Below are 12,849 nucleotides of genomic sequence, written 5' to 3'. Positions count from 1 at the left end.
ATAATAATAATAAGAAAGAAAGAGAGAGAGAAAGAAATTCTTCGATCCGTTCGATCGGAAAACTGTTATTTTCGTGGATCGAGACGTGGCGGCGAAATTATTAACAGACGAGAGATAGAGAGAGATAGATAGATAGATAGAGATAGAGAGAGAGAGAGAGAGAGCGGTTATTTGCGCGACAAATATTTGCGGATCAAATATTTGGCCGAGCTTCGGTGGAAAAGTTAGAAAAATAGTGAAATAAATGGCGTTTTGTGTAAATAGCGGCGTGTAAAAATGGCTCGCCTCCCCCTCCCCTCCCCCATCCCTTTTGTGAGGGAATCGTTTTGCCTTATGTGCTTTTTCGCTCGGTTACAAAGTGGATTCGAACGGTTTCGAATCGGTAATAAATACCGGTTTGCGGCCCACCCGGACAAATAATGGGAAAATATTTGAGTTTCGAGTTAATTAGATGTGTTAATTCGGCCCGCGATGGACGTTGGATGGGATAATGTGAAAGTGGACTTCGATCCCGAAATATGATTTCTAATATGATTTTCCGTACTTGTTTGTTTCTCTTCCATTTGTTTTCGATCGAGAGTGAAAGGATTACGTTCGTGGCGGAATATGGGATCTCTTTGGGTAAATCATCAAATACTTTTCGTTGTTTCTTAATTATTCTTCTTTCTCGAGCTATTATATTACATTAACTTTCGAAATATTTTCCAGATTTAAAGGAAAGGAAGTAAATATCGGGGAAAGAGATATTCCTTAGTTTTTTCGAAATCTTCCCGCCATTTTATTCGTTTCAAAAATCTCGACGATTGAAGCATATATGTCTTTTCGTCTTCTTTCAAGTCACGCAAATTTTCTAAAAAAAAGAAAGATCATCAGAAGTGAATTTCGTGACGCAAAATTTACAATAGAGAATCGTATTTCAAAAGATACGATTTAAAAAAAAAAAAGAAACGAAAAATTTTCGTATTCGACAAATCTAATAATCCCTCGCGCGAAACGATTACGTTAAATCTGATACGCGCTGAACTCGCACGAATTTCCGGATCCATTTAATTTTCCTTTCCTCGCCCCCGTTTTCAACGACGACCTAGAGTCCAATTTCTGGCGACAACCTGGGTCAAGTTGAAGTTGACCCCGATTGATCGAGGCAGAAGCCTCGTCACTGTTTCTACAGTACAACCTTGTGTCGCGGTTACATAATTTATGCAAAAAGCTTGAGCGGCCGTGGACGATTTTGCAACCAGTCAAACCTGTTTCTGAAAACATGAATAGTAATGGGTAAAAGTTTTAACGAAATGCAACAATATACCCTGCGAGAGTTAAGTGTATTAAATTTCGACACGAGAGAACTTGGTTTATTAACAAAATTTTAACAAATGTATAACACATATTCCAGAAGATTTCTATGCGAAATTCTGTTAAATATTTAAGCACGAATGCTTAAAAAGTGTATATTGTAATAAATAGTCATTGTAAATCGTAAGATATTTATTGAAAATAATTGTGCTTTTCGAGAGATGTAAAATGTATAATATATCGAATATATACGGAAACGTGGAAATTTAAATTTCCATTTTTATCGAACAACAGCGCAACAGTAACAAAAATTAAAAATTAAACCAGATAGTATTTAAAAAAAAAAAAAGAAAACAATGTATAATATTTCGAAGAAATTCGCAGACTTAATTAACTCGGAAACCAAATTGATGAACTCTACTCTGCTGCTTGAATTTTTCCGTTTTTAAATAAAAATTCGCGATTCCCTTTTAAAACATTTTAAAAAACATTTTAAATATATATAGATTTATTTGGCCGAAAACAGTTTAACTTCTAATTCTGTACTCTGGAATCGCGAGTCGATGAGCCGGTTTATCGTCTACTTCCGGTTTACGTAACACACTGTCCCAGTTTTATCTTTGGTAGATCGGTTTCGTGCGGAGGCTGTGCGTTAGTTTGGTCTCAGTTGATAGTTCGTGTTCGTGGTCGACCGTGGAAGGATAGGAGGCGACTAGTTTGGTGTGTGCATAGGGATCGATGGGGTTTCGACGGTGTTTGGAAAACGTGGCGCTTAGACGGAGTTGAGAGGGAGTGAAAGGAAGAGGTATTCAAAACAGCGATTAAATAGGTTCTTTAATTCTGTTGTAAGTGCGATACGGTGATGAGAATGAGTTGTATCATAACAATTGTCCAATAACGTTGTGATTAGATGATCCTCTTTCGAGTCGAAAGATTTGTTTAAATATTCTTCGTTGAATCGAGTAAGTATTTACGTTTCTTTAAAGATTAAAAATACTCGAAATGGATCGACGTAATTACAACTTATTACCGTTTAATCTAGAAACAATTTTCAATTTTCAATCTCTGATTTATAAACAATACGAAATGCACGATGTAAAATCGCGTGGAATACAATTGGTTGAGTATAATTATATAAGAATAATCGATGTATGAACGCACGTGTATTTCTTTAGTTACATTTGTACTCGATAATTAGAAATATATTTCTCGACAATGATTTGAACAAGCGAAATAAAGCTTAAAATTGATATTCATAAAGTTGCAGGATACTGAATAGCTTAGATCAATCGATGTTTGGCATACATGTGTATATATGTACTTCTCCTGTTTGTGCTTGACAATCAGGGCCGAGGTATAACATTTGTGTCCGCTAGTAGAAATAGACCAAAATTAACAAATCCCATTCGATATTATGATTTACGTAACACTGATTGACTAAGGATAGTACAAACAGAAAAAAAAAGCGATTAAACTCGAACAATAAGTAGAGAATAAATAATTTTTTGGACGTAGATATATTTGTTAAATATTTTATAATATTTCTTTTCTTCTTCGTATTCGAATATTCGAAATTTTCTTTATATTTGTATTTTCATCAATTATTTATCTCATCACCCGGTACATGATTAGTTTAACCCATCGATGGATTTTACAATGTTGACGTATATATCGTGTATAACATGTTACCATCGAATCCACGAGATTACACGTAACATGTCCTCTGCATTATATTATCCTATCGATCCTAGGGTTCCCTAGATTTTACTTATAGAATAAATGTATATCGGATTAAGTAAACTCTTTCTCCCTACCCACTCCCCCCTTGCCCCTGTGAACGAAAATTGGAATCGAAGCGATAGCTCTTGATCCAGACCGGAAGCAGGCTAAAATTGGTTAAAATTGCTTGAATTACGAAACGTGGTTTCGATCACGATAGACTAAGCTGAACTCGATTAGCGAGTCTAAGTGGAGCATGAACTGGACCCGTGTCCCACTTCACAGTGTTTGAAATTTGCTGATCAATTGAACAGGAAAAATCACGTGTCGGGATATCGAGTGTCGAACATTTAGTTACTACTAGTAAATTTGGTGGTAAATTTAAATTTTCTTTTATATATATATATCTCGTTATTACGAAAAATAATTTCTCTGTTTATTTTTTTCATAGATTTGGAATAAATGGAATGGATCAAACTGAGATAAACTCTTTGTGCAATAATTAACTATCTATTAAAATTAGATAATTTTTTTAAAAGGAAATCGTAAAAGTAAATTTTTTCTTAATCTCGTAAAGTTCAAAATGAATATCTTCTTTAAAATTTTCCATAACATTTGAACATTTAAATGTAGAAATTGGCAAACCAGTAATTCCAAAAAATCAAGTAAAATTTGGAGTTGAGAAAAGTCTTAAGAAGTCTCGAACGAAATCGAAGAAGATCTTCTCTAAAACGTGTTTCAGAAACTTCTTCTAAGGAGTATTCCCAGACAGATCTTCAAAATTTTTCTGAAGAGAGAGGAGCAATTCCTAAATCAAACAAACCTTAAAACTGCCCACGAACCAGGTCGCCTCCAACTTCCGGAACACTCCCAATTCCCATCTGTAATCGAAATATCAATTTATGCTCGTTATAAATCATCCATCCGCTTGATACATTCGAGAGGAAGAAGAAATAAATAAATACACGCATACGAATCTTTTTTTTTTTTTTTTAAAAGAAAAGAAAGAAAAATTGGTTAAAACGTAATTTTAAAATTAAATTCCTTTACGTAATTTTCCTTCATTTCCATATTTTTCAAATATTATTTTAAACATAACATTTCATCAAAAGATGAAAATAGAAAAATTAGATTAGACGCCTTCTAAAAGGATCTTCCTTTCTTTTCTTATAAATGTAATCCCCATTCGTGAAAAATCCTCTCTCTCTTTCTCTCGATTCTCCATTATACCAATTTTTCGAAATAATAATTCCAAAATGAATAGAAATCACTAGATACACATCTATTCTTATTTATTTATTTGCCAACGAAATAACCCATATAATAACAAAACTCGTGAATATATCGTATCGTCCAAGAATGAAATTTTTTTCCAAGATGCAATACGAATTTCATGATAGAAAAGGCGGATCGTGTGTCATCGATTTCTCTTAAATATTCGTCCGTACAATTTGCAATTCCCTTTACGCCCATAATGGCGGAAGGAGGTGAAGGAGGGTGAGTCGGGTTAAAGTTGGAAATTATTTAGGCTGATGCACGATCACGATTTTGATTTGCGGTCGTCGTCGTCCCGACCAGGGGATTTCGGTGCGCTGGCAAAGGCCTCGTGACAGAAAGTCGATAGGAACGTCGCTGAAAATTAATGAGCCAATCGTGTGTACCCCACGCCGCTCGAGTCCCTGGCATAATTAATGATCCCGTTATTTGTAATTTCTTCGGTTCCCATTGAGCCCCTCGTCGCTTTTCCCTGACGCATCCTGCTTCTTCTTCCAGGGAAATGGATCAATTTTGCCTTGATCGAGGGGGAGGGGGTGTTTGGATATAAAACGAAAGGATTGGATAATTACGTCGATTTGACAAATTTTATTTATGGATGTTATTTAATATGAAAAAGAGGGAAGTAAGAAGAAAATCAAGCATTTGAAGGATCGAATTATTTCATGGTGATTTTTGTTGTTGAGTACGAGAAGAGTTTATCAGGGAAGAGTCTTTCGGTATTGGAATTCATTCTCTTTGATACGATTATTTTAATATTTCAGCCTTCGTGAAATGTGATCGTTTTTAATTTTAGAATATATCGAAGGAAGATTGTATATTAATAAAAATTCGAGTCAAAAGGGATTCTATTGTTACGAGTATAATTATTTTGTAATCTGGAACATACATTTTTTTTTTTTTTTTTTTGACAAGTACGATTTACTCAAGTTGAAAATTAGCATGGGATAATGACAGGTTTGTAAAATGTTGAGCTCGAAAGAGCCTAGTAGTTCACCTGTTCACCTCATGAATTGCAAAATTTGAACCGTAACTCTGTTCTAGCGGTTGCACCACGAAAGTATTATTCATCGCCTTTGCTCACCTACATTAAAGTTCGCTGGCCAAAATCCTAACGTCTGCAGACTTTCAAGTAGAAAAGTATCGAAAAAATTCTTTGTTTGTTTAAAGCCTCACGCTCGAGAAAGCTCCACTTTAAATCGCTAGGAATAGATCAACTTTGCTTCTTCCATCGGGTGAGTGAATAAGTTTTTTAGATTTGAATTTTTTCTCTTATGCTTTTGAAATATAATCAAAAAGAATCGATCAAATCCATCCAATTTTCCACTTATGCATTATATTCTTCGATTATAATTTCTTTTTTTCTTTTTCTTCTTTTCGTATCGATTTAATCTCTCGTCTTTTTAGTAGCCCCGCGAAAATTAATGTTAATTAGTGATTATAATTACAAAATATGGAAATTCTATGTATATGCGTGTAATTAATATATAATAATATTCGATTCGAAAATCGAAAGTGAAATTTATATTTATAAATTTATACGAGGATCAATTCTGAAAAGTATAAATCGATGGAAAAATATTATACATATATATCAAGATAATCGTACACGATCTTCTTCCAACAGATATATTAAAAACAAAAATTCTTTTTTCTTTTTTTCTCGAATTTTTTGAAAAGAAAAAAAAAATGGAGGAAATACATCGAGAACCCAAGTAAAATTAAAACAAGAATTATATTATTGTTCCCAAAACAAAATTAATCGCAAGAACATTCAATATATTATCCATTACACTCGAACAAAAATAAAAGAGAGAAAAAAACTACAAAAAAATCTTTCGTTATCGATCATTACCTCGTTCGATGGGGAACAAAGGCACAATTACAAAAGGAAGAATTCGTGCCACATTGTTGTATCCAATGTTGAATCCAGAAGGCCGCCCGCCCCCTGTCACGCGTCGAGGAGCGGTTGGATCGACTTGGACGTGGCCGATTATCGATGATCGGCCACGTCGTGGCCATTGACGCGTGACACACGCGGGTGGAGTCGCATTGTTCTTCGTGCAGGCTGGGAGAGGCCTTAATTACACCGCCGCTCCTCGTATACGTTTGATTTGCGTGGCCGTTACGTTAATTACGCGCGGACAGCTACACGAGTTGAACGACTCGAGCGAGCCCCTCGAATTCCTAACTTATTTTTATCTTATCTTATGTTCTATCGTTAATTTTTATTTCGTTTTTTTTTTCGTGAGGAATTTAGAGAGTAACATTTTTTGAAATAAATTTTGAGAAGTGTAAGAATAAGTTCTATTTTCCTTACTTAATTTTAGTTTACTTAGTTTTATCATTCTATCGTTAATTAATTTTTATTTCGTTTTTTTCTTTTTTCGTGAGGAATTTAGAGAGTAACATTTTTTGAAGTAAATTTTGAGAAGTGTAAGTAATAAGTTCTATTTTCCTTATTTAGTTTTATCATTCTATCGTTAATTAATTTTTATTTCGTTTTTTTCGTGAGGAATTTAGAGAGTAACATTTTTTGAAGTAAATTTTGAGAAGTGTAAGGATAAGTAGTTCTGTTTTCCTAACTTATTTTTATCATTCTATTAATTAATTTTTACTTCGTTTTTTTTTTGTGTGTGAGAAATTTAAAGACATTTCTTGAAGTAAATTTTGAGAAGTGTAAGAATAAATAGTTCTATTTTCATAATTTATTTTTATTCTATCGATAATTAATTTTTTCGTGATTTAGAGAGTAACTTTTTCTAAAGTAAATTTTGAGAAGTATAAGAATAAGTAATTCTGTTTTCATAATTTATTTTTGTCATTCTATCGATAATTAATTTTTACTTCGAATTTTTTCGTGAGGAACTTATTTTAGAGAGTAATACTTCTTAAATTAAGTTTTGAAAAGTGTAAAAGTTGTGAGTAATTCTAGATATAATTTCGATTAAGAACAGATTTTAAATTGAATTTTCCGCCATTTTAGAGATTCGAAGCGTTCCAACCCGGCCACTTGACATCCGTCGCACAAAGTTCTACGCAAAGCTTAACACGGAACAAGCGAAAACGGATGCAGCCCTTAGGGGCGCGAAATCTACGAGAACGAGCCAACCATAGTTGAATCAACGCCCATCCCTTTCTCGTTTTCCCACCATTTTCTCGCGCCAGGATCAACCGCAGTTCATCGTGACATCGCTGTGACCATTTAATGTTCATTATTGTAACGAGTGATCGTTCCGTTCCGTTTCGTTTCGTTTCGTTGATAAATGATCTCGTTGCGGTTTATATTCCTGCCCTCCTTCCACATTTTGCCAAATGAATTCTACGCGAAAATATGCGCCATTGCCGGTTCGTTGTCGTTCCACCCTTCTTTTTCTCCCCCCTCGCCCCGTTAATCGCGCGGCTTTCATTTTGTTCGGCCGTTGTTGGACGGATGGGGCACGTAGTAGTTTTTTAACATTTAGTAGCCTTGAATTTTAATTCCCGGTTATTTCACGGTGGCGCTCCCGTTATTTGTTTTTCCCCCCCTTTTTTTTTTCCTCCTGTTTTTCATCACCCTTCGTTTCGCGCGACGATGGTATTGTTACGGTCGTGTTGACGATACGCGGGGGTGATTCTGATTTGAATATAATGCGGAAGAAATTGAAGGAATTGAAATATGTTGCGGATTGCTGCCCTCGAAATTCAAATTCTTTCTTCTTTTTAATCTTTTCCCGAAATTCTTTCGAGATTCAATCATCTTCGATCAGTGATTCTACTTCTGTATATCTCAATGCGTGAGAAATTTTATTAATTCCCTTCAAAAATTGAAGAAAGATAATTCAAAATTCCAATATTCAAAAAGAAAAAATGCAATGCTCGTCAATTGCATAAAAAAAAAAAATTCAAATTCTTTCTTCCCTTTAATTGTTTCACTAATCACCTCTGATCAGTGATCCTACTTCTGTACATCTCAATGCGAAGGAAATTTTATTAATTCCCTTCAAAAATTGAAAAAAGATAAATTCAATATTCCAATATTCAAAAAAAAAAAAATGCAATGCTCATCAATTGCATAAAAAAAAAAATTCAAATTCTTTCTTCCCTTTAATTGTTTCACTAATCACCTCCGATCAGTGATCCTACTTCTGTACATCTCAATACGAAGGAAATATTATTAATTCCCTTCAAAAATTGAAGAAAGATAAATTCAATATTCCAATATTCAAAAAGAAAAAATAGAAATACTGCAATGTTCATCAATTGCATAAAAAAAAAATTCAAATTCTTTCTTCCCTTTAATCTTTCCCCGAAATTCTTTCGAGATTCAATTGCCTCCGATCAGTGATCCTATTTCTGTACATCTCAATACGAAAGAAATTTTATTAATTCCCCTCAAAAATTGAAGAAAGCATGTTAAACAATTCAAAATTCCAACATTCAAAAAGAAAAAGTACCAATACAATGCTCGTCAGTTTCAAAAAAAAAAAAAAAAGTTTTTGAATATCAATGATATATGTATAACTCACAAAATTCCATAGAATTATTTATCTATTTCCAATTCGTTCAAGGACAAGATCCAATCAGTAAAAAAATCCAGATCGAAGATCGATTCGAAGCATGGAATGGCGTCCACTTCGAAAGGGGAGGAGGGAGGGAGTCGTGGATGAAATCGTTTGGTGGATTTCGCATTCGTGGAAGAGGGACTCGTTTCGCAAACTCGAGTCGAGCCCCAATAATTCAGAGGCAAATTCTATGGTGGTTCTATGGAACCAACTGGTGGCAGGACAAAGGCCGGACAAAAGGGTGACCAGGATTGACCCTGGCGAAACTTCTCTGTCTCCTGGTCCTCTTGCCTGTGCACCATTTCTCGCTCTCCCATTCTTCTCTTTCCGGGTGCAACTGCATGCATCCCTGTCCACTTGGGGAACCAGGGGATGAATGAATGCGTGCAGCTGCGGTTGAATTAAAAAGTGAACGATGGGTGAGGGAACTGTAAGAGTTGAGAGCGGTGAATAAAGATTCTTGAACGAAAGAGCTCGAAAATAGGGAAGGGGAGGGGTTGGATTTTTTATTTTTTTATTTATTTATTTATTTTTTTGTTTAAGAATGATTTACGATATAAAATTGTTTCCAGAGAGTTACGAGATAATTGCAATTCCACTTGGCAAAATTTGCCTATTTTATCGGAAGACGGTGAGAGAAACAAGGTGAGAGAGCAAAATGGCGGTGTACAGAGGCGCTATATTTAAAACCGCACGCAAATTAATGCCTACCAGTTGGCGAGCAATAAAGTGCGGCTTAAGCGAGTTTAGGAAGCTTGTAACCGTGTTCTAACCTATTCACCCTAATTATGGATTCCGTTCCATTGCCTTTTACCTTCCTTTTTTAATCGTTTAACCTCCTACTTCCCTTCAGCTTCGTTTAATTAATATTCCTTCTCCGGTCACGTCGATTCCTTCCCTCCCTCCCTCCCTCTCTCTCTTTCAAAGAGGAAAATTACATTTCCATTACTTTATTTTCAACATTCTCCTTCTTACTTTTTCTTTGGAAAATTCGAAGGGAATAATTTGAATGTTTCTTATCTACTTATTTGTATTTAAAAATTAACAGGAATGATTGTATTGTTTTTTTAAAATTATAAAATACGTAAAATAAATTGGTGTAATAATATTCAAGTTCATTTAAACATTTTGTTACGATATATTTTGTATCTATAATTCCCTTGAATCGAAGTTCTCGTTAATACGTAAAATTGTTCCTGCAAATTTATTATATATATATATATGAAATATATATATATTGCGAGTTGGTGATTCCCTAGTGAATTTTTCTTCAGAGAAAACAATCTTCTTCCTCCTCTTCTTATGCAAATTTACAGAAAAATTTCTGGAAAAATATTTCGCGCGTAACAAACACGATCTTGGTGATATAAAATAAAGCGAAGAGCAGATACAGGTTCGTAAATTACGATTAATCGATTCTGCGGCGAGATTATCGCGATAATTGGACAATGATCGAGCGGTGATTCAGTGGAGCGAAACGTTGCCATTTTTCCTAGCGCAGTCTCTAGTTTTCTCTTCTCGTTTCTCTCTCTCGATTTGAAGTTTTTTTTTTTTTTNTTTTTTTTTTTTTTTCTTTTTCCCTCCCAACATCTGCTTCTCCTTCCTCTCGTCGAGTTAGTTAATTTAAAATGGAATTATGTGCAAACAAAGGTTGTGAAATTTCCGGCAGTGGAAAAAATTTTACGTGAGAAAGCTTTGGATTAAATTGAAATTAGGATCAGAAAACTCTATGGATGTTCGGAAAAAGGAAGAATAAAGATACGAGGATATTTATTTATAAAACAATTATTATTTTACGAAGTAACGATTATTTCAACAAACTCTTAAAAAAAGAAAAATAAATTATTCTCCGATATCACAGTCGATCAAATAATTTTCAGAAATAATTCTCCAACTTCGTCCCTTAATTATCTATACGTGAAACACACCAAAATATTCGACAAGCGGAAATAGAAATATTGATTTATCCGGAAAATTAATATTCTCGAAGGGGGGATTTTATTATGGCGAAACTCTCTCCTAACCAGGATTCGAATTTTTCCCTTTTTACAGACAGGCCATCATGGACGTTGAGGCAGCGCTGCTGGAGAACTCTCCAACACTGTCGACGATCTCGTCGGATTGCACCGACACCACGTATTCGGGGCCGGGCTCGCCCTATTCCCCGGAATCGCCCATCATCGTCACCTCGTCGTCCTACAAGAAAACAAAGGATGACGAGGTCACGCCTAGACCGACACCCAGGCATCCACTACCGCCCAGGAAGCCCAACTTCCGGATACGACCGCCCTATCTCATGATTTGCATCAGCATCATAGAGGTGAGCCTCGAAAATTGATTTACTTTTTCATCCTCCATGAAAACGCTGTAGATTTTTTATCCGTGGATAAATTTACCGATCGAGATCGAGGTGAATATATATATATATATATATCATAAGTTTTTATTTAACATCAGAACCAAATCAAATTTAGTTGTAAAAATTAATTGTGTGCTTTTGGTAAAATATAGTATTTTAGAAGTTATTTTAATCACTTATTCATTTATAATAAATTTAAGTAATAAATATAAATCGGTGGTTCTAATGTATAAATATATATAATCTAATGTATGTAATGTAATTCTAATGTATAAATATGTATAATAATATATTTATACATAAATATGTATAAATATGTATAATGTATAAATCGGTGGTATAATGTATAAAAAATATTGCAATTTATTAAATATTATAAACAAGTATTACTTTATTAAACAAGTAACATTATACGTATTTTACATATATAGATTTCTTTAGGCACATTTGTGCAACATTCAATGTGCTAGTTTTTTTTTGTTAATCTTCAAAAAGAGTTTTGGTAATTTTTAAAACAATTTTTATAACAATGGTATGTAATCCATATAACTACATAAATGGTTTTTTTTTTAAGGATACGAAATTAATGTGTCAAAGAGTAACTAGGAGATTTGAAGTAGGAATAATTACGACAATTAAATTTAATTTGGGAGAGTGGATGTGTTTTTGAATAGTTCGTAAGACTTACAATTGGAGATAGAGTGTGGAAGTTAGTTGTGGGATGTTTTTGAATGGGTTGTAAACTGCAGGTGTAATTTACGAACCGGGATGAGAAAATTAATTTGGACTTGGAAATTGCTTGGAATGATTTATGACTATTGAAGAAATGTATCGAAATTTAATTTAGATGCAAGAGGTAGTTTTCCAACGGTTCGTGTTTCGAAAATTAAATTATGAGAAGGAGATTTTTTTTTTTCTTCTTCTTCGTTTATCGTGTTTTAAAAGGAAATACGTGAAATTAAATATTAATCTTTTGATGGAGTTTAATTTCCAGAAAGCGAACTATTTAAATTCCTTCTGCTTCTTATATCGAGATAAATGGATCCAGAATTTTAAAAGGAATTTCTTCGTCTTAAACGTTTAATCGTTAATAACACTTAAATGTAAAATAATAAGGATATTTTTCGCCTTATATAGCTAGAAAGCTTGTCGTGTCTTCTTTTTTTTTTTTTTTTTATTCTTTAACGTTATTAATATTCAATTAGTAATTGATCATCCAATATCTGTAGATATTTCTTTTAATATATCCTTAAAATAAATTTTTCTCAAAATTGATCATTTCACCTTTTATAAAAGTATATATAAAAATATTCTTTTTCTCCAAATTATTGACATTATCAAATAATCTTATTTACATATAGTTTCGAAACAAAAAAATTCTTCCATCATTCTCTTTCAAAAATCATTTTCGAGATTGCACTCGAAATTACATCGAAAAGCATCGATATATATATATAGCACCTCAAAAAAAAAAAAAAAAAGAAAAAAAACTCGTAATATCATGCAACTAAGGATATCTCGGCTAAGAAATTTCGATTTCGCGTCTGTACCGACTCGTCCAACCTCGAAAAATTTCCCATTAACCGAGCTAATGCGTCGTTGAAGCCTGTTGAAGAGACCGATGTGGAATCCGTCTCAATTATTCGCACGAGTTCACGA

At 33.8% G+C, this 12,849-nt stretch overlaps 1 protein-coding gene across 3 annotated transcripts in view; it reads left to right on the top strand.

Annotated features, from left to right (window-relative positions):
* LOC122712646 (protein rhomboid) overlaps positions 1-12,849 on the top strand; it is a 149,174-nt gene that overhangs the window by 127,292 nt on the left and 9,033 nt on the right. For 2 of the 3 annotated variants that reach the window (XM_043932449.1, XM_043932448.1), the window contains exon 2: positions 10,884-11,151. In XM_043932449.1, coding sequence (XP_043788384.1) covers positions 10,894-11,151 — 258 coding nt within the window. In that variant the 5' untranslated portion in view covers positions 10,884-10,893. Of the gene's footprint in view, positions 1-1,976; positions 2,099-10,883; positions 11,152-12,849 lie in introns of those variants that run through there. The other variant, XM_043932447.1, reaches the window with a different exon arrangement.

Source organism: Apis laboriosa, unplaced genomic scaffold (assembly GCF_014066325.1).
Source record: "Apis laboriosa isolate Shangri-la unplaced genomic scaffold, ASM1406632v1 scaffold204_cov149, whole genome shotgun sequence".
NCBI lineage: Eukaryota > Metazoa > Arthropoda > Insecta > Hymenoptera > Apidae > Apis > Apis laboriosa.
The sequence above is the reverse complement of the archived record's forward strand: the minus strand, read 5'-3'. Positions and strand labels throughout refer to the sequence as shown.